The 27,123-nt window shown below is 37.1% G+C and overlaps 2 protein-coding genes across 2 annotated transcripts; one reads left to right on the plus strand and one right to left on the minus strand.

Moving 5' to 3' along the window:
• Positions 1–3,158: 3,158 nt before the first annotated feature.
• On the minus strand, positions 3,159–5,132 carry LOC148845692 (disease resistance RPP13-like protein 4). Its single transcript, XM_088955888.1, has one exon. The coding sequence runs from the start codon at positions 5,130–5,132 to the stop codon at positions 3,159–3,161; it is 1,974 nt and encodes a 657-aa protein (XP_088812014.1).
• Positions 5,133–16,491: 11,359 nt separating this feature from the next.
• On the plus strand, positions 16,492–20,916 carry LOC148845693 (uncharacterized). Its single transcript, XM_088955714.1, has 2 exons — positions 16,492–16,620; positions 18,642–20,916. The coding sequence occupies exon 2, from the start codon at positions 18,674–18,676 to the stop codon at positions 20,804–20,806; it is 2,133 nt and encodes a 710-aa protein (XP_088811840.1). The 5' UTR covers positions 16,492–16,620; positions 18,642–18,673; the 3' UTR covers positions 20,807–20,916.
• The last annotated feature ends 6,207 nt before the right edge of the window (positions 20,917–27,123 follow it).

The following is a 27,123-nucleotide window of genomic DNA, read 5'->3' on the forward strand; positions in this document are numbered from 1 at the left end:
AAAGACTAAAGAATTAATATTTATGTCTATAATGGTTAACCCAATCGTTATAGGCGCCCCCCCCACCCCACACACACGGTCATTCATATTTATTCCCCCAATCCATTCCATTTCAGATTTTGGTCCTCTTCATGAAATATTTATTTCTAGCTCTGCCCCCATCTGAAAATAGCAGCAACAAACACAATTCCAGGAATAAAACCATCTTTGTCCATGCTCTATGTCACCTAAACATTGAAAAAATAATCATTACTAACAGAAGTCCCTGAACAATCGTCAACAAGATTATAATGAAACAAATTTAATGGTGCGATGCACAAAACGGTATTTGCATTCAGAGAAATCCATCTGAATTGGCATTCTCAATCCCTTGAATCAATTGAACAAAAACCTTCCTTTGCAAACAATAAAGGAGTAGGAACACTAAACCCACCATTGTCATCAATCGAAAAAGACTGGCACACATGCAGCTGAATCTTTAGCAATCTCTAGTCTCTACATTGTCGGCCATTTCCATCATTGATAGCAAATCATATTTACCATACTTATTTTTTTTAATATGATGAATATATGATCAATTTTTATGTAATTTTTTATACATATCTGTAGGGATTTATGTATGAATAGTTGAAAAGAATCCCACATTGGAAATGAATGAAAGGTGTAAGGAACTTGTTATATACAAGAGTGGCCTATAATCCAATAGCTTAAGCTTTTGGGTTGCATGTGGTGTTCCTCTCTTGTACGCAAGCCTTACATGTGCGTATATGTATAAGCCCTTGGTTTCAACAATTCCCCTTAATTCATAACAGTTGTATCAAAGCTGAAGGTTTGGCTAAGCATAGGTATTTATAGATGCACATGGTGAATTCTTATGGCTTTGCAGGCTTTCCCATGGTGAGTAGTAGAGGCCATATCTAACAAACACATTTAATGAACACTTGAAAAATAATTTAACAACTGTAAAAAGTGGTTTTTAATCTTTACCAAAGGGTAGGTTGAGGGTATTTTAAGGGACAGGTGTCAAAAAATTTTCCAAGTGTTCATTGTACGTGCTTATAATGTTGTGCCTACCAGGGGTGAGCATTGTTTGGTTAAAACTGAAAAATTGAACAAAAAATTTCAATTTCAATTTGTTTGGTTCAGTTTTTTCAGTTTGATTAATTCGGTTAACCAAAAAGTTGAATTAATCAAAATTTCTTATATACATAATATAATATATATTATATAATATTAATATATATAATATGCATTAACATACACATATATTATAATATACATATACATATACATATAATATGCATTAATATAATATTAATAAAATTCAGTTTTAACCGAAATAATAAAAAATTGAACCAAAAAAATTGGTTTCAATTTTTTTTTTTGGTTTTTCAGTAGTTCAGTTTCGATTCAAGTTTATATTTTATAAGTTCATTTTTCAAAAATCTGGTTCATCCGATTCGATTTTTAACGATATAAACCAAATGCTCACCCATGGTGCCTACCTGGTCTGGACTACGTATCAAGCAATGACTTCCTTCGAGGGACAGTATGGAATTCCCAATAGCTTAAGCTTTTGGGTTATATTTGGTGTCCCTCTCTTGTGTACAAGCCTCCGGTTTTGACGTTTCCCCTCAATTGATAACAATATGTATATAATTTAATTATAATTTAATATTTTACATCTATATGAATTTATTATACACACATAAGTTAGAAACTTTTTATTTTTTTTGAAACTTTTTAATTGTTCTTTATTTTAAACACAATAAAGCAGATTTGGATGTGGATCATCCAATTTGTTTCCAACTCAATAACAAACCTAAAGACATGGCTAGTTTTTTTTTTTTTTATTTCGTAATTTTCTCTGTATTTTTGCATAATTATTTAACGTGGACCCAATCCTTTTTATATGCAATATAGATTGATATTGTGCTCATTAATCATTCTTTAAATTAATTGTTTCTGTGTATGTAGTAAAAAATTATGAACTATTTCAATAGCTTATACTTTTTTATACACATATCCACAAATCCTTTCATAGAGTATTAGATTAATATAAAATTAAAACTGGACAAAATAAAAAATATTCGGAATGACTCAACCAAATTAATCAATCAATTAATTAACTAACTAATTTAAGATATTAATTATTAGATATCTAATCTTATATGAATATTCGTGTTTACTTTTTTTTGTATTAAATAATTTTTTAATATAATAAATAGAACATTGAATTAATATTAAATTAAATAAAAAAGGTTAGACATTTCAATCAATGACAATCGATTTACTAATGCCTTCTGGTTATTTTTATCTTTTAAAAATTAAAAAAAAAATGCAGAAAAAAGAGGGGTCTAAGAGGGTGGAGAAAGGCTGCTAAGTTGGCAACTGCATTTCATATATAATATAGATACTAGTGTGACTTGGGATGGACTGATCAACGAAAAATATATCAAATGGTCTATATACATAGAGGTCTATAATATTGGCTGTAAAACAACTTTTCTTAATTTATTAGGGGCTTATAGTTATTTTTGTCACTAAAAAAGTTTTATGTTTCATCTAGAGTTGTCAATTGCCTGATTGACTGGAATTAAACTCATCCAATTATAGAGGACTTCGGTTTGTAATTGGGTTCCGATATATAGTATAAATTTTATTTTATATTAATGTATACTATAAATTTTAAACGTATTACATTAAGTGATGAAAACCTGGCTGATCTAGTCTATAATCCTTATCATAGGTGCTGGTATACAGTTTTAAACTTGATTATCTGAAAAAAAGAAAAAAGATTCAGAGAGTATTCAGACTGAATATCTAAGCATCCTATGGTAGATGCAGCAATTGCTTATCAGTTATCACTAGGAAATTTTTGGGTTTCATGGCATGATAAAACAGGGGAGAGCATTCAGAGATTAGAGGATTTGTTGAATTTTTCGAAATGTCTGGTTGCATCTATCCATCCAGAGTTTTATCAATTTCTAAATTGAGATTTCCTACAGAACAGGAACAGCAAACAACCATAACGAAAAAAGATCTTACTACAGAGTTTTATCAATAAGCTTGCATCAGAACAACAAAACCAAAGATGAAATTAAACATAAAAAAAAAAAAGCAACTTCAAAACCATTCCAAATTCAGCTTGCGTTGTCTCACTGTTTTCTAGGACATGGTACGATTTTATAAATCGGAGAATGAGAATTTGCATTAGTATTGCTTGTGCTGGCTTGGTCCAGTCCAATCCCATCTCCGGTTCCATTTTCTGCAAACGATTCGTCTATGTGACGACAGTTGAAAATCTCAACATATTTCAGGTGTGGATGGGAAATTCTCTCCAGGTCAGGCTTCATCATACTGAAATTCTTTAGAAATCTTAGACGGATTACCTCCACTTTGGACACCGCCTTACCTTCTATTCCATGTAGGCTGCTCAAGCTCCCACCCCTGAAGTAGAGTTTCTTCAAGCAATCCTCCGAAGCCATTCCGTCCTCGACCCTACGCAGTTTTGGTGCATGAATGCTTGGATAGCATCGGAGATCCAGCTTTGTAAGATTGGGAGGAAAGGATATCTCAAATATTGCTAATTTTTTCAGAATTCTGGTGGACCTGGAAAACTTCTTGTTCTGGTATTGTCTGCCATTCTTTTCCGCCCAGGTTATTGTGAGAGATTTGAGGGCTTTAATATTTCCTAGAGCTTTCAGTTCTTCTGAAGTCGTATCTGCGGCCAAGCTTAGGCTAAGCTTCCGAAGTTTCACTAGTCTCGACAGATCGCTGAGTTTGCAGGCTTCTTTCCCTCTTAAACTGCTCACTACAAATCCACCCAGGAACTGAAGATCTGAAAGGGATCCGAGACCTTTGGGCATGTATTCCAGTAAGTAGCAGTACGACACATCTAAGTGGGTCAGCTTCTTTAGGGAGGCGATCCCCGCCGGCAGTTCCTCCAGATTATGACATGCTCTGAGATCCAAGACCATCAATTCCGTCAACTCTTGGATTGAGTCCGGCAGCTTTGTGATTCTTGAAATCCCTTGTAGCCCGAAAAATCTCAGGTTTTTGAGAAGACCCAAGTGATCCAAGAAGCTGGTGTTCATCACTTCTATATGATATTTGGGCTTGTCTTTCCACCGCCCCAGTTGCAGTGTCGTTAAGTTGGTCAGATTCTTGAAATCTTCTTCTTTACATTCCAGGAAATGCACGTCTATGTTGAACAGAGACCGGAGTTCGCTTCCCTCCTGACCGAGATCAACCTTCTCCGGTCGTCTCTCCTTGGTCATCGCTACACAGGCGCGTCGGGGGCATTGGCAAGGAGAGCCCGAGCTCGGTTTTCCATCAGAGTCGAAGTCGAAGAACATGGTTTCCTTGGCAATGTCAATTGCCATCCACCGAATCCATGGATGCAGCTTGCAGCTGTGAGGAAATCTACTGTGGCCATCGTAGATGGGTTCGAGCAGACCGCTCTCGCATAGCTTCCTGAAATATTCCTCGCCAATCTCCTCAACCTCTTGCCCACCTGAAGCCACCACGAAGTCTTCTCCTATCCACCAATATATCAAAGATCTCTTCCATATGATCTCATTCTCGGGGAATATGGACAAGCAAAGAAAACAGAGTTTCAATTGCGGGTCAAGAAGTTCATATATGGCCCGAGCATCAGAAACAGCTGGATGTTTCATTATCTCCTCTTTCTCGAGCCTTTGCCACTTGTTGGTTCGATCTGTTTTCTCGTCGATTTCAGGACGAGATAGAGTGGGCAGCCTCTGTAAGGGTTGCCCACCAAACTTGATTTTTCCAACCTCCCGAGCGATGCTTTCGATTTGTTTGGTGACGGGATTGTTCTGGGACTCGGCGATACTGCCGGCGGAAATGAGCAGCGTTTCTTCTTGAAGACGGTCGATGAAGTTGCCTATTGTGTTGTTGAGAGATTTGAACACTTCGTCCACAGAATTTCCCCATTTGTTAACTAACTCGAGTGATCTCTGTATATCTTTGAGATCATTATCAATTCTCTTAATCTGTTCTTTCACCATAGCGGAATGCTTTTCGCTCCCATTGATGGCTTCGGCCGCCTTTGACCATCGATCGTGGAAACGAATGAAGCCTTCCCGCCCAGACGCTTCACTCGACATCTCCTTTCAAGAAGAACAGTGATGACTCTGAGAATGAGGGTCTGGTTCCTGAAGAGACGCCGATACTGAGGAGTGAGGAGGAGGACGACGACTTGAGAAGCCAAGTCAATGCGATACAACACGAATTCTTTATCATGGCTAAGTCCCCCAGGCCCCACCGAAATAAGGAAAAGGAGTTCTTGACTGGGCTCTTCGTTGGCCACCTCGGATGGGAAGAAATCCGGCCAGAAGGAATCAAAGCAATTAATGTAAGTTTCATGGGGGCGTTGGACATGATACTGATGACCAGTGTGGATTAAAATAGTCATGTAGTTATCTTTAACAAAAATGCTTATTTTCCAAGTTTTCTCCCAGTTCCTCAAATTCTTCAAATATTTTTTTTATTAAATTGATTTATTTTTTAAATTTGCCCTTTATATCAATCATTCAAAGGTAAAGTTGTAACTTTAAATTCTCTTTGTTTTTTTTATTGTTTATAAAGTTTATATTATTTTTTTTCTGTAGTTATTTTGGCCATTTCATGTCTTTGGATACACCAAAGGGGTTTTACTTGCAAATTGCAACTTTATGTGAAAGTTCAAGGAAGGTGATTGTAATTATTAAACTTCAAGCAGCAATGGCCACCCGAAGGGGAGATGGTGGAATGGATGGAGTCGCCACCTAAACTTTTAAGAAATGGGAATTTAAGAAAACTTGGAAATTTTCAAGAAAAAGAAAAGTTTTTTTGGTGATTTGTTGACCAAGTGGAATAGAGATTCTTAGGGTCCGGCGTGGAAAGGTGTTAGACACCCTACACATGCCCAGTTAAACTAGCCTCTACTTCACCAATTATAATAATAAATATATATAATAGGTGATGATGGTGAAAATAAGTTTTGGTAAAAATTTTAATGCTAAAAGATGCTATCTAGTAGGTAAGGATGAATGTGACAATCCAATGAAACAATGCTGATGCCAATTATAATTCTTAAATGCAACAACTATTTTTGTTGTTTCCTTTTTCTTTTTTATTATTTTTTAGCATCATTTCCGGGTTCTTGCATCTCCTTGGCTGATTTCTTCACACATTGATGAAAATCCCCTGTTATTGTCATTGACCTTTGTTGCATCAAGAGACTCTTCTAATCAAAAGCAATTTTTGTTGCTAACTCCCATTGGTATAGTATTGATTTCTTTTACATTTGGCAGCTTGCTTTCTTCATCATCCAATGTTGATGTTGCTTCTAAGGGGAAATCCTTTTTTTTTTGAACTTTGAGAGGGAGAAAGTTTGTTAATGGGATTTTGATTCCCATTGACCAAGAAACCCAATCTCTTCATCTTGAGTTGGCTTAAAAGCAGGAATTTATTTGCACCGTCACCATCTTCGAATAAAGTATTTTTTACGGTAGCACTATGAATAGCGCATAGCAGAGTAGCACCCAATACGCCGGCAACTCCCATCATATGAAATGGGTTCAACGTCCAATTATGAAACCCTTGGAAGAAGATGATGAATCGAAATATATAGCTGCTACACCAAAACTAGGTGCAAAGAACCAACCAGACTGACCTAGTGGATAAATCAGGAAATTGGGGGCAATATAATCCTTACGTAAAGGCCATCCTATCCAACTTTCAGGCATGGATGATTATCATAAGAGATTCCCAACATATCACAAGATTCCCGTTCTTGAAAATCTCCACTTTTCCAAATCCAGAAAACAAACTGAAATACTCATCTCCTAGGTGGATAAATAACCTTCTCACCTGGAGAAAAAGTTGGCAACACTTGAATGAGACAAAAATGCCTCTTTTAATAATGAATTTTTATGATTAAAATGATCATTGTCTTATTTATATGGGAAACAAAAGAGCATGGGTAAATGCACTTGCTCCGGTAAATGTTTACCAGAAAAGACTTACCTAGATAAGTGCATTTACTCGGGTAAGTAACTTGCTGAAAAGAAAACGACGCCCAAATGTTCATCATGTTTTGTCCTAGTAGCTTCTTCTTTAGACTCGTGCTTCACCTGTATACAGATATCATTATTCGTGTACAAATCATTAGTAATATTATTATAAACTTCTATCATATAAAAATTCGAGTGTATGCCAAATCTCATGTGTATTATAGTGTAGGAGGCAATTTTATTAGTTTCTTTACTATGAAACCCTCCTTTTAAAAGGTTTGTGGCTTTATCATTATCTTTCTCCCCTACTGATGGACCTTTCTCAACTACATCCCAAAGCTTATACTCAAGAGAGATGAAGTAGATTCTCATTTCTTGGGTGGCCATTCTATTCAACTAGCTATATTAAGCTGATTCATGGTGAACTTGCTCTAATACCATTTGTCGTGAACATAGCCTAACTAAAGAAGGAGGTGAACTAGGTATTTGAAACTTCTCGTTTTTTCCTAAAGCCTTTTAACGAGATGAATGCAAGAACAATGAATGTGAAGGCAAAGTGTGTACTATGTGAATGCAGTGGAAAGATAAAGCAATCAAATAAATAATAACAAACAAGTAAAAGAAAAAATGCAAAAAAATAAACCACACAAAGGTTTTTACAGAAGTTCAACCAACCCTAACCTACATCCTCTCCTTAGACACCTCTTGAAAATTTCACTAACCAAACTGAATGAGCTTCCTCGATGCCAGTCAAACTGTTACAACTAGTTGGGCTTCCGGGTGCTTGTATACTTGGATAGACTTCTTTGGTGCTATCTTTGCAAATACTTGTCTTCTCTTCTTTAAACACCTCAGATACAAGTGATAATACAATGTAAACATAATACAAATAAAATGCCTCTTAATAGACAAATAATAGAAAATATAAACTAAACTAATCAAGCAAGAGGAAGTACAATTTTATCAGCTCAAACTCATGAAAACTACATGTAGTTGATTTGTGAATGGTAACAACGTAAGCATAAGCCTCAACTTTTAAAAGGTAGTCAACTTATGAATATGAGTAGTCACCTTATGAACAGTATTGACATAGAACAAGATAAATAACATCACCATCTATCGTACTTAGAGTGTTGACATTCACCATTTCTTCTTCAACAATTGATAAAACAATATGAATTTAAAAAATGATAAAAAGATAAATAACATCAAAGTTCAACAGCAATTAGTAATTAGATATTTGGCTAGGCCGGGCTCAAGCCTATCTGATGGGGGCTGCTTTGGCCCGGCCTAGTATGCAAGGGACACGTGGACTCTATTTGCCAGCCAAGCGACAAATCAGTGTACGAAGTCACGTCAGCAGAGCGAGGGACCTCGGACACTTGGTCACTCCAGAGACTGGGGTACCTCAGTACCTACTTGCGCCGAGGTGCCAAGTAACCGAACTCAGAACCTCAATAGTCACCTCTGAACTTCTCGGGATCACGCTACGTAATCGTAAACCTTATCCTCATCCTGCTCGAATCAGAGGGAAACAATAAACCTCATTAATTGGCACATTAGTCTCCTACCAAAGCGGAATGGATCCTAATGTCATGGGTCGAAGATTCCGGCAACGTTTTGAGAGACCTACGACATCTCAGCTATATAAGGGCATCAACCCCCAAGACTCATGTACGCGCAATTATTTGCTCACTATCACTCTAGCACTCAAGTATTTAGCTCACATCCATAATACAATACTGACTTAAGCATCAGAGCGACTTCACCAAATTAGCCACCCTGGGTTCTCTAATCCTCTATCTTACAGCTTGGTCCAGCTCGCCACGCGACTAGAAGAAAATATGTGTGCACCAAGGTGACGACAAACCTGAAGGACTCAGCCCGTCTTTCACAAGCTTCTCTTCAGACAAGAAATCCTTTAGCTGCAAGTTGAGATCGACCCAAGAGCGGATCATCATCGAAGTTTCACTATTTAGTTGGACTCTAGGGTTAGTAATGGTTGTCCTCCACTTCGTCGAGAATGGCCACCCCCGACTACAAAGACTACGAAGTATTGCTTTTTCTAGGCCGACACTTTATTGGGAAAGCCATGTAAGACTTTGTACCTCAACCGAGGGGAAATATAATAGCTGTGCTTCTCGTCCTTAAAGACGCACGTCGAGTTCTTCTTAATGGCACAGAGCAAGCTGAACACCTCGAGAGTCAAGGGTTTATTGTACTCGTGGAACAGAGAGATGATATCGATGATGGACCGGATGAAGTTCGGGTGAAGTTGGTCTATAGTGACACTAAAAAACTGAAGGACATCTACAATGAAGGGGTGAAGTGGGAATCAGAGTCCTGTTACGAGCTGTTCCTCGTAAACAACAATCTCGTTTGACTCGTGATCCCAGGGGTACTGACCTAAGGGAATGCTGTACTTGTGGTTATCGGGGAATCGATAGTGGGAAACTAAGGACTGTAGCCTTTTAGCAGTCATAGTGGAAAGGCCGAAGCGATCAGGCTTCCGACTAGGACGCGAGGTGGACCCCCCTATTCGGACACCTCACGGTTTTGACCTGACATGTTCGCCCTATCTGAAGTGAAGTCCAGACCTTCAACCAAAGCATTTGCCTCGACAGGACCGAACTCCTCAACATAGGCCGAGGTGCCCACCTCGACCTCGACGGACTCATCACTCCCATCAAGAAGGCTATCTATACTATGACTAGACATATTGGACTGAAGGAAAAAAGACAACAACAAAGGCAGAGAAAGATGAACTCATCCAGAAGATCATAGGAAGCGAGATGACCTCGGACACAAGGACAACTGACAATGATTTGGAAGACTTGAATGCGACCTCAATGACTCCATCATGCAATTTACGGTGAGAAAAATGGGCCCCTTCAGTCCCTATTTATAGCCATCACGAGCGAGTTTCAATGGTCGAGATCTGCATGATCCAACAACTCCCATGAAAAATGACTACACGCCACCCAAGGTTGAAACCAATTGAGCGCGCGTTTTGACATCCGGTCGAGCCAAGCGGCCATGCAGGTCCGACCGAAGAGCCACCCTCCGTATCATCTTGACATCGTGCCAAATCCACTTGGGCTCATCATGAACCCCTTGCATCGGGTTAGGACCCCCGACACGGGGTGTGGGGGCAATTGATGAGGGGTGATTTAGCCCAACCTAGTATGCAAGGGACACGTGGACTCAACCTGCTAGCCAAGTGACAAATCGACGTATGAAGTCACGTCAGTAGAGCGGGGGACCTCAGACACTTGGTCACTCCGGAGCCTGGGGTACCTCGGTATCTACTTGTGCCGAGTAACCAAACTCAGGAGCTCAATAGTCGTCTCCGAACTTCTTGGGATCATGTTGTGTAACTGTAAACCTTATCCACATCCCACCCGAATAAGAGGGAAATGATAAACCTCATTAATTGGCACGTTACTCTCCTACCAAAGCGGAATGGATCCCAACATCACGGGCCTAAGATTCCAGGAACGTTTCAAGAGACCTATGACATCTCAGCTATATAAGGGCATCAACCCCCAAGACTCAGGTATGCATAATTATTTGCTCACTAGCACTTAAGCATCGGAGTGACTTCACCGGGTTAGCCACCCTGGGTTCTTTGATCCTCTATCTTGTAGCTTGGTCCAGCTCGCCACGCGACTAGGGTCCATATCATCTTCCAGCTAGGAGCTTCTAGATCGTGCACTATCATTGCCCTTTGAAATAACCAGAAAAGGTAATCTTTTAATAGATCAATATCAAAGATTAGCTTACTTCAGCAAAACTCTAGCTGCAACCTTCAAAATAAAGTCTGGACCCTAATCTTGAGGGTTCTTCCTTCTGACTCTTCCTGATTGCTGGTCATCCTCTGATGCTTCATCAACAATCTCCAAGATTCAGCCGATGATCCCTTTTGTTGGAAATTTTCGAACCCTAGGAAATTCTTATGCAGTCGGCCATGTCAAACTATCATAAGATTTCCTAGGTTGGCTCTGATACCATGTAGTCGTATGAGACTGCTAACAGCCCACGCTATGGTGTATAATCAACAGGAAATTAAGAAGATGAGAGGAGAAAGAGAGAAGAAGAGAAGAAGAATTTGAAGGAAGGGTTTTAGAAAAGAAGAGGATGCTTAATCTGCCGCCCCCTCTTTCTATTTATATTAATTATGAAGTAAGAATAAGACTGCTTACATGGCAAAAATAAAATCCTAATAAAAGACTAATAACTAATTGTGGACTAACTTAAATAACTAATAGTTGTATACGAGTACAATAGAAAGAGGTGGGGACCACATCAGTGGTTTCTACATGGTCCATTGATAGAAGAGGTGTTAATTGATGAGGTTTGGGTTGGAACCAATCTAAATTAAAACAAACTCGAATAGATTGGGCAATCCAAACATTGAATTAGGCTACTCCAAAATGATCCAAAGTATTCATGGGATTGGATTGGACCAGGTCCATTTGTAATGGACTCATATTGGACCAGATCAAATTAGACCAAATATTTTCCAATTGCCCCCTAAATAAATCAATTATCATTGATTGAAATGTTTATTAATTTAGTATCAATTAAGTGTTCTATTATTGTATTAGAAATCTTACTTAGGGGGTGTTCTTTTTTTTTTTTTTGGATTTGGAGAGGGGGGAAAGTTGGTCAATGGGATTTTGGTACCCATTGACCAAGAATCCCATATTTTTTTTCAACTTTATGTGGGGACCAGAGAAACCTTATTTTCCTAGGTATCACTTACACAGGAAAGTGATACCCATCTCCTATGTGGGTAAATAACTTTCCCACATAGGGGGAAAGTTTCCAACACTTGAATGGGGAAAAAATGCCCTTTTTAATAATGGATTTCTATGGCTAAAATGGTCATTGCCTTATTTACTTGTGAAATAAAAGAACATGGGTAAATGCACTTACTTGGGTAAGTGTTTCCCAAGAAAAACTTACCCAGATAATTGCATTTACCCGAGTAAGTAACTTATCGAAAAGTGAACGGGGCCTTAATACAAAAAGCTAAATATAAATATTAATATCAGATTAGATGTCTAATATATAATTAATATTTAATATAAATAAATCAATTAGTTTGGTTGAGTCCTTTCTATCCTTATGTATTATTATATTAATCTTAGTTTATATATATATAGGATAGGGGTACTCTCTCCGTGCAAGAAATGGAATCTACTCATGCGAGTAGATTCCCATGTGAGAGCAACCTAGATCCTTTAATTACTGCCATATAAATAACAGTAATTACTGATTATTACAGTAATTTAATAAATATATAATTAATGATTATAATTAAAAATTACTGTTATTATAAATACTGTTAATAACTAGATATTTACTTTAAAATTATAAATACTGTTATTAAAAAAATACTGTTAATAAATTATTGATTATTACAGTAATTCAATAAATTTATAATTAGTGATTATAATTAAGAATTACTATTATTATAAATATTATTAATAAATAGATATTTACTTTAAATTAAAATTATAAATACGTTAATAAATTTAGTAAGTATTGTTATCTTAAAAATAATTAAAAACGTTATTAAAAGTATTGCTATTGATTATTTAATAAAATATTATAATTATTGACTATTACTGATAAATATTGTTAATTTAATTGAATTTTGGTAATTATTAATTTAATGAATATTGTTAATAAATCCTATTCATAAATTTAATATTTACCGTTATATTAAAAATAACTAAATAATATTATTAAAACTATCATTAATGATTATTTAATTAAATAGTATAATTGCTTACTGTTATTGATAAATGTTGTTAATAGCATTCTAACAATTGACTGTTTGATTGTCTAGTTCGAACGGATGGCCCGTTCTAACAAAAAAAATTACAAGCAAAAAATTACGGAACCATTTTGGCCACTAGTTTTCGGGTCAACGATTCGACCATCCAATTCGAACGAACAATCCGTTCTGACAACAAAAATTATAGGCAAAAAATTGTTTGTGAGTTGACAATTTGAACGTTCTGGCCATTCGAGCATGTGATTCATATGACCCAAAAACGAAACCGTTCTGGCCATCGGTTTTTGAGTTGACAATTTGAACGTTCGATTTGAACAGACGTCCCGTTCTGACAACAAAAAATTACAAGCAAAAATTTACGGATCCGTTATGGCCACCAGTTTTCGGGTCGACAATTCGATTGTCCGGTTTGTATGGATGACCCATTCTAACAACAAAAATTACAGGCGAAAAATTGAGTGTGTGAGGTCGCTTAAGCAGTATCATATGTGTTATGTCATTCGAACGTGTGACTCATACGACCCGAAAATGGAACTGTTTTGGCCATCGGTTTTCAGGTTGACGGTTGGACCGTCTGGTTCGAACGAATGGCTTGTTTTGACAACAAAAATTTTAAAAATAAAAAATGGTCAAAAACCATTGAATGGGTTAACTGGTTAACAATTCCACCACTCGGGTTAATGGGTCATTAACTGATTCAACGATTTTTGGCTAGGGACCAAGATTGGGGTAAAATGGAATTGGTTGCCTGGATGGTTCACAATTAAAAAATAAAAAAAATGGATGACTTGTTCTAACACAAAAGAAATTATAGGCAAAAAATTGAGTGTGTGAGGTTAATTAAGCAGTACCATACATGTTATGTCATTCAAGCGTGTGACTCATATGACTTGAAAACGGAACTGTTTTGGCCACCGGTTTTTGGGTCGATGGTTCGACTATTCGGCTCGAACAGATGGCCCTTCTGACAACAAAAATTAAAAAATAAAAATAAAAACGACTAAAAGCCATTGAACGGGTCAACAGTTCGACCACCTGGGTCAATGGGTCATTGACCGATTCAACAATTTTTGGTCAGTGACCGAGATTAGGATAAAATAGAACCGATTGTTTGGATAATTCCCAATTAAAAAATAAAAAAATGACCAAAATTCATTAAACGGGTCAATAAGTCAATGATTTGACCACTCGGATCAATGAATCATTGACTGATTCAATGATTTTTAACAAGGACCAGGTCAACGGATCCCATTCTAGGGCCCCTCCGCTAGTTTTATATTAATCTAATACTTGTGCAAGGATTGATGGATGGATATCTATAAGAAAGTATAAATTATTGAAGTAGTTTATATATATATATATATATATATATATATATTTTGAATTCTTTTACAAAAAAAATATCTTTTAGTTCTAATATTAAATACGTAAAAACAATCAATTTAAAGAAATATAACATAGCATCAGTCTATATTGCTAGCAATTCAATAACTTGGCCCATGGTGGCATGGATGGTCCATAGTTTAACCATATGGGCCTGTGAGTATGTGACATCATAAAGCATAAAGTAAAAATATAAAGGAATGGGATTTTATTTTGTTCATGAAAAGGAGTGCAATTGGATCTAGCCACATTTGAACCCACTTTATTAGTTTTAAAATAAATAAAGAGAAAAAAATAAAAAATTATTAGTTTTAATCTTATACATATATAATAAATTTATATAAATATAAAATATTAAAATTATTAATTATAAACTTAATATATTTATATATGATATCTATATACAAGAATAACTAAATTATGTATATAAATAAAAAACAATAAATTGATGGAAATGATTAAAGCACAATAAATCAAAAACAAGGATTTAATGTCTAACTTGTGACCCATTGATCATGTCAGAAGGTTTAATTTTCAATTAGATGGATCATTGGGTCATTAGGCGCCGAATTTATTCTTAAGTTTTAGGGGCAAATACCTATATGTGTATGCTTATCTAGTTATCTCTATCATTACTTAATAGAGAAAATACATGATTATTCGTGTTTGATGTTTAAGCTTACGTAGGCCTCATTTGGTTGGCGGAATAGTGGTCCAGATTCACAAATGGAATGGGTTATTTCGATTTCAACTGTTTGGTTGGGTGGAATAGGAATTCCATTCCCATTCCTGTTGGAATGACATTCTTCCATTTGAGGGAATGACCATCCCCTGCCCCTTCTTTGGGAATTAAATATCATTCATGTTGATTTTAATTTTTATTCCCATTCCTGTTTGAATCAAACAGACTATAAAATAGACCATTACGGTTTTAATTCAAAAGAATTCAATTTCGATTCTAATTTCAATTCAGACTACATACCAAACAAACCCTTAATTTTAAATGTTGAGAAAATTATATATAAATTATTATTAATTAAAGATTCTTCTAAAAGAATTTAATATATTTTATCCGAACTTGAAAAACTTTGGGCCATAGATTCCTTCGTCCATTTCATTTAATAAATCCTGTAGATCACGAGGGGCTTTGACCAGCATTAATAGACCAAGGAAGCAAGCAAGAACATTGATACATCTTTCCATTGATATATCAAAATCTAATTAAATATTACATCGTATTGTCTACAAGTTGCAAATATGTAATCTATATTCATTCACTTAATTCCCGTGCACCTAACATCGTTTTGTCTTCATGCTCTTACAAATTATTGCTTCAAATGGGTCTCTGTCTCTCATCATGTTTCTGGCATTTTCTTCAATTCTAAAATTTGAATCGGTCATCATTTAGGGTATTCAAACTATATTATGTTTTTTTTTTTTATTTCTTTTATAAAATGGGAACCTATTACAACAATCGGAGAAAAATACAATCTATACCATCTAAACAAATAATATAATTTAAATATCTGTGAGACCAATTCTCTATTATTAATCCGATACCTTCTATGCGGATATGATTGTTCGTGACTTTAACTTCTCCTTCCCTTGGGCAGTTTCACGATGATGAATCTGTTTCTTTAAGAGCTTCGATTGTGGTCTCCTTTTATTAATCCGATGCCTAAAACGTATAGGAATTGAGGTTATTTATCAATAAAACATGTTTCAATATCCTATCAATTTGATCTGATATCACACATCTCACTACGGAGATCTGTATGTCCCTTAGAGGGCACCCCACATGTACATCTCAGTGTGTATTGGGAACATCTCCCAAAATTATCATGGGAGATGTTCTCAATACACAGTTGAGATATGCTGTAGGGTGCCCTCTGTGGTGTGCATATGTGAATTCTTCACTGTGAAATTAGGGCACACTATGAAAGTCGAGGGCTTGGATCTGCTGCTCACAATTTGTTCCCACATCTCTACCATGCACATTATAGCTGTGTTTTGGAAATATCTCTCTTATCATTCATGGAGAGATGCTCCCAATGAGTGGAGAGTGAGAACCATTTGTGGGTAGCAGACCATGAATGGAAAATTGGACCCGTCATGTATGAGATGTTTGGTGTCAGACGATATTGGTAAAGTATTGGAACGTGTTTTATTGACAGGTGATGCAGACTGCCGAGTACGAAGTCAATCAAGTCAACATAATTTTACCAAAAAAAGTGGAATAAATGTTTATTCCACTTTTTGTTGATAATTAATAAGAATATTCATTTATTCATCTCTCCTTCCCTCCCTCTCTTCAACTCTCTCGCAGTCTCTCTTGTATTGCTGTGCTGTTTCTACAACTTCTCTGCGCCTTCAATTACATTGCTATCCTGTGCTGACTGCCGAGTACAAGTAAGTTGAATTTTCTCTATTATTTTTTGTCGCAGAAATCTCTAAATTCGTATCGGAATATTGTTGTTTTCACCAGCACTAGATTCTCGAGTTTTCTCTTAGCAATTTCTGAACTTCCCAGATCTGTTATAGATTAACTGCATCCTCCAAAATTTGTCTAATTTTCTTTTTCTTTCCCGTTTCTCTTGTTAACAAAGTGCGAACAGAGAGAGAGAGAGAGACACACAGAGATTGGTTACCAGTACTTTACTCTTTCAGTATCAGAGTTTCACAATCTCAGTTTTATTACCCTTGAGTTACGACAGAGAACAGAGCTTAATTGCTATCTTCATGGTGTTTGGTCGCATCTAAAATTAAAAAAAAAACAAAAAAAAACTAATATTTTCCAAAAAGTGATCCCTAATAATAGGAAAAAGCAATTCGTTTATTTTTTTACAAATCACTTTTCAACACGAAAACCAATGGTAAAGGTTTTCCTACCTTTTCCTTCCTTTTTCTTTTTTTTTCTTTTAAAACCAAAGATATCTTAAAAGCAAATTTGATAAGTGTAAGGGCGATATACTAAACGGAGAATATTTCGGCTGGATGTCCTGCTCTGTCCATGTTTCCACGATTTTACCTTTAGTAGATTTGGGGCTAGTTGAATTTAAGTTTAAATCATGGTTTTCGAATTGTAGTTGATCCAGATGGTCGGACCATTTTTGGTTCACAACTGGTTTCATTTCATGGCCAAAAGCCATTGACTTAGTCAACAATTCACTGATGCAGTTAGTTGAATTATCAACCTTTTTCATTGGTTAATGTTTTTGACTATTTTTTAATTATTATTATTTTTAAATTGCAATAAACTATCCGTTAGTGAACCACTGATTTTTTTTATTTTCGTTTTTTTTTTTTTGGTATGGCTTTGGCAAGTTGAGGTATCCAATAGATGTTTATTTTATATTTTGCATGTGCCTATTTAACCCTGTTAAACTGAATTTGGCCTTGGTCAGGGTAAAGCTCATTCGAGCAGCCTTTTCAACTTTACATTGTGAATATCTTCTATTTATATGCTTATTTTATAGGAACATATTTTCAATACAAGGTTGCAAAAAGTGATTGAATCGGTGTGGGCATGACTTTGCCCTAACGGAAATGGATCTCAGTTAAACTGTACAGACACGTTTTTGGGATCCACAACAGTTCAACTTTTCACTGAATCCCATGTAATTTTTGACTGGTATGGAGTTATGTCGTTGGTTCTACAGCCCACTATTCAGCTAATCCAAATTCTTTTTCCCTTATTATATTATCTGAAACTCCTTCACACAGCCGTTTGATCAAAGCTGAAATTGCTGAACTGAGATGGATTTCTCCAGTCATTTTTATGTAAAAGAGACCTACGTGCTTAATAATTAAAAATGTAACCCTAACCATCCATTAAACATTATTAAATAACTTACTATGATAAAAATACCCTTGATTCATTTCTTTGCCATTTTTTTCACTTGTTTCACAACAATCAACATTTCTACAAAGGCCCCTTGGAATCTTTACTTTGCGACAAATACCCCCTAACTGTTAAATCACATGACAGAATGCATTAAAGTACCAAAATTCCCACCTAAACAGCCATTTTCTCCAAACGAAACCATTTAAAATAAGAAGAATCATTTCACTAGCATAAATGGGCACTGACTATCACAATGGGCTTAGATCTTCTAGCTGACTCATTCTAGGCCCATTTCTTCTCCAGGTCTGCTACGCTCCGGAAAACTGTATTAAGAAGCATTGTCGTTTGGTGCTTAAAAGTGTTTTGACTCTTAGATTGCTGTGTTTGACTACGCTCCGGAAAACAGAAATACATAATCCTTCCATACTGTGCCTCAGGCATTTCAAAATGCAAAATATGTTTTGGGAAACATAATGGGATGCTTCTGTCTATACGATTGGTGGTACATGTCTTTACATTTCTACACACAAGACAAAGAGTTGAGTGTAGTCTCAAGTTCTGAATTGTTGCTCCTGTTAATTTACAGGTCCAAAGAAGAGCAAAGAGGGGCAAATAATAATGGAATTGTTTCCAGAACCGTTAAGGAGATTATGGAACAAATGGGAGCTGAGGACATTGGTTCTTCTCAGCCTCTCCATTCAAATCTTCCTCATACTCTTCGGAAGCAGCAGAAAGCGTACAGTGGCTAAATTTGTTGCTGTCACTCTTTGGTTGGGCTATTTAATGGCGGATTGGACTGCAACATTAGCCCTGGGTGTCCTAGCTAACAGTCAAGGTGATGATTGTGATGGCAATTCATCCAAAGATCACCCTTCTGATCTAAACCGTGCCCTTGTAGCTTTTTGGGCACCTTTCCTTCTTCTACATCTGGGTGGACCTGACGCCATAACTGCCTTCTCTCTAGAGGATAATGAACTCTGGTTAAGACATTTGCTTGGACTTCTCTTCCAAGCTATAGTTGCAGGTTATGTCTTCATCAGATCATTCCCAGATAAAAAAGTGTGGATTCCTGCAATTCCAATGTTTATTGCTGGAATCATCAAGTACGTGGAGAGAACATGGGCTCTTATGCTTGCAAGCCGAGAAAATTTCAGAGAGTCCATGGTTACTGAACCAGATCCAGGGCCCAACTATGCCAAATTCATGGAGGAATTCACATCCAAGAAAAATGCAGGACTAAATGCAGAGATAATCTGGGAGAGAGAACCCGATATCCAGCGGCTTAATTTTCAAGATAATAATAGCCATTATAATGATAACAAGAAGGATGTTCAGGTTGATGTGGAGCTTCTGTCTGATGCCTATCGTTTCTTCAATACATTCAAGCGTCTTATTGTAGATCTCATCCTGACATTTCATGATAGGAACGAGAGCCAAACCTACTTCCTGAAGCATTCTTGGTCCAGAGCTTACAAAGTTATTGAGGTTGAGCTTGGTTATGTGTATGATGTGCTCTACACCAAGGCAGCTGTGATCCATACTCTCCTAGGCTGCATTCTTCGCATGTTTAGTCTTTCATCCATCCTTTCTGCCGCCTTCATCTTCACCTTCATGGAGAAACACTGGTTCTCCAAGATCGACATAGCCATCACCTACGTGTTGCTGGGAGGGGCAATTGCTCTAGAGATCTGGTCGCTCATTCGATTGCTTTTGTCAGATTGGACCATCGTTTGGATGAAGCAGCACTCCAAATCACTGTCCGACTTTCTTCTCAACGCTTCTTCCATTTACAGAAATCCAGACAGATCAAGATGGTCTAATTCAGTAGCGCAGTACAACCTTATCAACTATTGCCTCAGAGAAGAAAAGCACCCAATTTTGAAAACAATCTTGAAATTCATCAAAATTGAAGACATGGTTGACAAGTATTGGTATAGAACCTACACAGAAGTCACCGATGACCTTAAAAGGTTCATCTTTGATGATCTCAAAATGAAGTTGTACTCCATTTCTTCCACATCATACAAGCATTTTAGTACTTGCAGAGGTGAATCGGCACTCGAAGAAGTAAATCAACTACCCAACTATGATAGGGTGTTTGCCAAGGAACTCAATAGGAGTATTGAGGTGGAATTCGACGAAAGCATTCTTCGTTGGCACATTGCCACTGATATTTGCTTTTACTTGGAGGAGGAAAGTAGAAACAGCCATGAAGAAACTAATTCACCTTCAGCTAAAATTATCGGCAACAAGAAGAAAATGTGTAGGGAAGTATCGAATTATATGTTATATCTTTTGATATCACGTCCATTCATGTTGACTGCAGGAATTGGGCAGATCAGATTTGGTGACACATGTGCTGAAGCCAAGAAATTTCTCCACAGACATGAGAAAGTAACCGAAGAAGCTACTGCATGCAAGAAGTTGGAGGCTGTGCCCATGGAAACTAGTGTTTCGCCCATGGACGTGAAAGGGGATAGAAGCAAATCTGCGTTGTTTGATGGATGTAGGCTTGCAAAGGCATTGCAGAAGTTGGGTGAAGAGCAGAGGTGGAAGACCGTGAGTCTGGTGTGGATGGAAATGTTGTATTATGCGGCAAGCCATTGTAGAGGATATTACCACGCCCAGAGACTTAGTGCAGGCGGAGAGCTTCTCACTGTCGTGTGGCTTTTGATGGCTCATCTCGGTATAGGAGAGCATTACCGAGTAGAAGCAGGCCATGCTCGAGCTAAGTTGATTGTTGAATTGTAATTATATATATTCCCATAAATTCCTATGGCTCTATAATGGCTGGCAATGCTCGAGCTAAAGTTGATTGTTGAACTATATCCGCAATCTATATATCCCCCCCCAGTTGTGTAGCCCCATGGAGAAACATTTTTAAGCCTTCATTCCCTATATTTTAACGTAGGAAAGAGCATGGGTCTGTTCGGTTTGGTTTCATGGAAAAACCTGGAACTTATCATGTGAAGGTCGGTTCCAAGGTCTGTTCTGGCTTTGGCAGTTCCGGGGTCAATTCTAAGGTCTAACCATAGAACCTATTCTTTCTTTAGTCTCCCCCTTAAAAAAAATGAAACATGTCCTTTGAAAAATTGATTTTCAATAATGAAATATTTAGTTTAAATCTTATATTATCTTTGTTGATTAAATTGAGTAATTTAATGTACAGGTTATTATAATATTAAAATGAAAACATATTATTAAATCATTTAAGTAACTAAATGGTCAAGTGAGACCATGGGTTTTGTAATCACGAGTGATTGGGTTCAAATATCTACATCCTTAAAAATATTTTAATGTTTATTTCAAAGCAAGTTTGGTTCCACCAAGGCCAACCAAGGCTAGTTCATTAGGTCGGTTCGAGTAAGGTAAGCCCCTAGACCCTTGAACCAACTTGGGTGGGGGTCGGTTCCAAGAATTTGGAAACAAATCCTACCCTGTAACAGATTGGGTAAGGTCAGTCCAAGGCTGATTCAAGATTGGTTCCAGGCAGAACCTACCCATTTGCTCACCCCTATTTTAACCTCTCCCAAAAAAAAGAAAAATTCCTAATATCTTTCAAATTACTTGATTTTTCCATGCATTAGACAGGACCCTACTAGTACTATATATATAAAGCAAGGTTGTTCATTCACCATGCCTCTCCTTGCTCCCAATAAGGAAATTGCCCATTAAGCCTACAAGGAAACAACATAAGCTAAATTATCTCTAACAACCAATAGATAAAGAAAGAGGGATTTGCTTTTCTAATGTCTAACCAAGTGACACCACTACCCCCACTTTCTTCTAATTTATTTCTAATAATTCCTATTTATCTTTTAAATCATCTCTAATTCCTATTTATTATCTCCCCCACTTTTTATCTATAACTATCTAAAGAAAGTTTAAATTTAATAATTATTTAAATATTATAATAACTTTAAAATATTCATTAAAAATACACAAAAAAAATCAGTCAATCACCATAGATTTAGTAATGTTTATACTATTTATAAAATTCATAAAATTATGTACTAACAATATAACTTATAATTTTATAGATCATTCAATTTAAATGTTATTCAAATAATAAAAACATTAAGAAACAAAAAAAGGAATACAAAGATGGAACATTAATGAGGGGGGAGAAAGAGAAAGAGATATTTAAGAATGATTTTATTAGAGAATAAATATGGATTTTATGAGAGACAATAAAGTCCTATTTGGGTTTTAATTTTGACTTTTATATTTGTAATGATTTATTTTAAATAAAATATCCTCATGTGTGAAAAAAGAAAAGGAATAGGCTTGTGTGAAGTCCGTGGTGAGAGTACCCCTCACCTTCCCCCTTTCCTATATGTTGCATTCTTCAATTCAGCGGTCTACCAGGCTCCAGTAAGACTAATCTCAACCGGTCTGGATATTTTGAACACGGTTCATTGATTGTTTAGTGTAGATATATCAACACTATATATCTTGTTAATGAATTTAGTAATCAACAAAATTAACAGAAAATATAAAATTAATAGTACATATTGTTAGTTTTCAACTATAAAGTTTAATTACCAGTAAATTATTAACAGAAAAATTAACAAATCAAAGTTATTTAAATTTATTAAATAATAACTTATTAACAGTAAATAGATTTAAATTTTATAAAATATTTTTTTTATATTAAACAATAAATCTCAAATAATTAACAATAACTTTGATATTTAAATTTATTGACATTTATTAAGTTACCTTGATATTAATTAACACTTTATCTTTTGGTAAGTAATTTAGTGTTACTACTATTTTACTTCAATAATTTTGTTTTAGGAAAGAAAACACTGATTTTCTTGTCATGAGTACGACCCAATAATATAATAAACTTCTTTTTTTATCACTTGCACCTTGAAAATAAAACCCCACACAATGGCTTTGAGGCCCAATCTTGCAAAATACAGAACACTTGATCTTGGGCAGATTTTGGGCAGAGGGATTTTCCCACCAAGGATTTGGTTGTCAGAGGAGAGAAACATCAACTCAATTGAGGACCGGTTGATGGCATTCACTTGGAGTGATCTCTAACATTTGATTGAGGGCTTTCTCTTATTCTCTTCTCTATTTATAAAGTATCATCTTTAGGTGACTATAGGTACGCTCGGCCAGCCATGTATTCCTTATATTTAAGTATATTGATTGACATGGAATCCACAAAATTGACATACAGGTCCTTTCGTTGAAGTTTGGTCCAATTCCCAATAGTCGGAGTTGCAACCAAATGCCACTTGAAAAAAGATTGGGCCCACGCATAAAAGATAATATATTATTTTCCTTCTTTAATTGATATTAGTTTGGGTGTAATTATAGTCATTTAAATGGCCCCCATTAAGCTGATTTTTTGAAAGAACCTCTCTCTTGGATTTCAAAGAATCACTCTAATTTAACGTGATTAGAGAAAAGGGAATTGATCTAGTGAAATTGTGACACGTGGCACGTCGCGACAATTAGGAAAACACCCAGTCAACAAATTTATGAAGTTGGTGATCCACCCGGGCACCAGTCTGGCCGGCTTGGCACGACCTGCGCGCGGCCTGACGCGCGCCTGCGTGTGGCATACGCGACCTGTACGGCGTGCGCGCGGCCTAGCGTGCGGCCAGCACGAACTACGTGCGGCCTGCGCGACCTGGCCGACCTGGACCAGCCTAGCGCATGATCCGGCCAAGCCGCCCATAAGGCGCCCATCGACTGACACAGGCGCCAGCTTGACGACCTGGTCTAGACACTGACCCGTCGACTGACACAGGCGCCAACTTGACGACCTGGTCTAGACACTGACCCGTCGACTGACACAGGCGCCGACCTGATGACCTGGCCTAGACAATGACCCGCCGACTGACGCAGGCGCCCCCATGACGATCCGGCCCAGGCGCCGACCTGGCCGCCTGACACAAGCGCCAGCTTGACGACCTCGAGGAGTTCACCACCGTACCCCGGTTCTGACAGGATGCGACGAGTCTTACCGTTTGGAGGCTTTTCACCCACCTAACCCGTGAGGACTCCGATATATAAAGACCTCACCCCCCAAAGTGGAGGAGGATGAAAAAAGGGAAGTAACCCCTGCTCTCTAGCCCTCTCATATTATCTTCAAAGCCGGGAAAATACCCCCGGGACCTCTGATTCAGTTCTCGCAGGTCCTTCAGCTCCCGTCGCCTACAAAGAGGAGGAAAAGATGGAGTTCTCGCAGGTCCCTCAGCTCCCGCCACCTACAAAGAGGAGGAAAAGATGAAGTTCTCGTAGGTCCCTCAGCTCCCGCAGCCTACAAAGGAAAGAAGACCACCTCATGCTGAGGGCAGTCGGATTGCGCCGCACCATGGAGCTCTGGCATTCTCTAAGTCACCGGCCGCCTGGTAGGCAGTTCGCCACTAGGTAGTTCGCTACCAGGCAGTTCGCCACCAGGCAAATCGCCACCAAGCAATTCGCCACCAGGCAGTTCGCCACTAGGCAGTTCGCCACCGGGCAGTTCGCCATCGGGCAGTTCGCCACCAGGTAGTTCACCACCAAGCAGTTCGCCACCAGGCAGTTTGCCACCAAGCAGTTCACCACCAGGCAGTTCGCCTCCAGAGAGATCGCCACCAGGCAGCTCACCACTAGACAGTTCGCCACCGGGCAGTTTGCCACCAGGCAGTTCGCCCCCAGGCAGTTCTCCACTGAGCAGTTCGCCAGTAGGCAGTTCACCACCAAGTAGCTCATCACTAAGGCACGCCACCACCGGGTCAAATAACGAGGTACTTAGCCAAAAAATTTTACATCACAAAACATTGGTACGTGGGCGAAAACGGTTACATCAGGAATGTTTGGTTTCATTGTCATTTATTGAAAAAACGCTATCACATCAATGCCACATAGGCCTTGGTGTTTATTGCAGATGAAGCAAAATGAAATAATTGGTTGGTTTCACCATTTATCAAATAAATGGTAAAAAACTGAAACACTTTGTTTTTTGTGCATGGGACATTTGGGGAAACGTCAAATTCTTGCTTCCCCCAATACCCCAGCGTTTCTTGAAACGAAATGATAATGTGACACACTTTAATGGGTATTAATCTGAGGTGGAGAGTAAAAAACATTTAAAGTGAAGTTCAGCCAAACAACAAAGACAAGAAACGTTTAAAATAAAAAAATATTTAATGTGAAAAAACATTAATAAACGTTTAAAGTGAAAAAGTACAAAGAAACACTCTACCCATAAATGTCCACGGAACCAAACACATACAAAATCTCTCTAATTGACATAAATAGTGAGTCTTACATCAATATTCAACTCTTACGCTTAATTTAGTGGAATGCTTAAGGATTACCACGTGGCATGGGACTAATGCTCATTGCAATTATTCAATTTGGTTTATGGTTTTTGAACCACTATTGACTCAGACAGTTGGACCGTTCGACTTAGGAATTGTCCAAGCAACTGCTTCCGTTTTACCCCAAACCCTGTACTTGGCCAAAAACTGTTGAATTTGTCAATGACCCATTGACCCATTCAATAGTTTTGGCCATTTTTATTTTAATTATTTTTTTGTTAGAATAGGCCATCAATTCGGATCGGATAGTCGAATTGTCAACCCGAAAACTGGTTGCTAGAATGGTTCTTGTTCCAGGTCGCTTTTTTAAAACATTGATTTGGCTAATTGGATCCAACCCCTATTAGGGGTACTCATAGTTTAGTTAACCGAACCATGGACATATTTTTGAAACCGAACTGGTTTTGCCGATTTTTGAAAAATTGATAATCAAAACCAAACCAAAGCCAGCTAGTTAACCGATTGACCGATCTGGATCATTGATTTTTGGTTTTCTATATTTATAATATATATTATAAAAAACATATAAATATATAATAAAAATAGAAATATATATAATATTATAATTTAAATAATAAATAACATATTGTATATTATAAATAAATATATTTATATATATAATGCATATTTATTAATTTATAAAATATAGAAAAATATAAAATATATATAATATACATAAATGTATATAATCTATTATATATATAAAACTGTGGAACTTTTTTTAACTAAAATTACCCTCTATTTCTTAGTTTGAGAAAGGGTATAAGTCATTTTATTATAGCTTTAATGGCTAGTATAATAGTCATATTTGTGTATTTAATCCATCTCTAACTATAAGGGTTGAAAATGTAACTTCAATTATTACTTTCCACCTTATATATATTCAATCTCCTCTCATTAAGTCTTATACTTAAAGGTATTAACTCTCATTTTCTATTATTAAATCCTATAATTAATAAGTTATTTTTCACTAATAAATGGTACTAATTAGATCTATGACAATATTTTTAACAATATAAATCCATATATTTCAAAACTGGCTAAAAAACAAAAAACATTCCTTATCCAAGTGATGGCTAAGAAATTCAACAATTCGAATCAAATTGATAAATCTATGAAGTCATAGTTAAGTAATAAAATTTTTAAAATAGAAATAAATATAGAAAATTATAAATGTAGAAAAAACTAGACACATTTATGATACTTTTATTAATCAAATAAAAAAAAGTGTACTAAAAAGAATTATTTTTATTGAGCAGTAGGCATGTTTCCCGCCTTCTCGGAACCGAAGAACCCTGGCAAAGGCAACTCGCGTAGTCAAGATTCGAAGGATGGGACAAATCCACTTACCACCTCGCAAAACTCCCCGCACTAGGGCAAGACCCTTGGCGCGAGGAGTGGGGGGCAATTGATGAAGGAAGATTTGGCCCAACCTCACACTTATGCGACACGTGGCAAAAGCAACAGCTCGGCACAAAAGCAAGCCTAAGGCGTTTACACCAAGGGGAGAAACTAGCGGATCGTACTCCCTACTAGGGGCCCGAACTCACCCTTGGCCCCAACTGGCCTACCTTGTAACAGTTCAGGATATACTTTGTCGAACTGACCTACCTTGTAACAGTTCGGGATACACCTCGCCGAACTGGTCTGCCTTCAGCTTGGGATACACCTCGCCGAACTGACCTGCCTTTAGCTCGGGATACACCTCGCCAAACTGGCCTGCCTTGTAACAGCTCGGGA

This window comes from Nelumbo lutea, chromosome 7 (genome assembly GCF_056320005.1).
Source record: "Nelumbo lutea isolate HS-2025 chromosome 7, American lotus-T2T, whole genome shotgun sequence".
NCBI classification, from domain to species: domain Eukaryota; kingdom Viridiplantae; phylum Streptophyta; class Magnoliopsida; order Proteales; family Nelumbonaceae; genus Nelumbo; species Nelumbo lutea.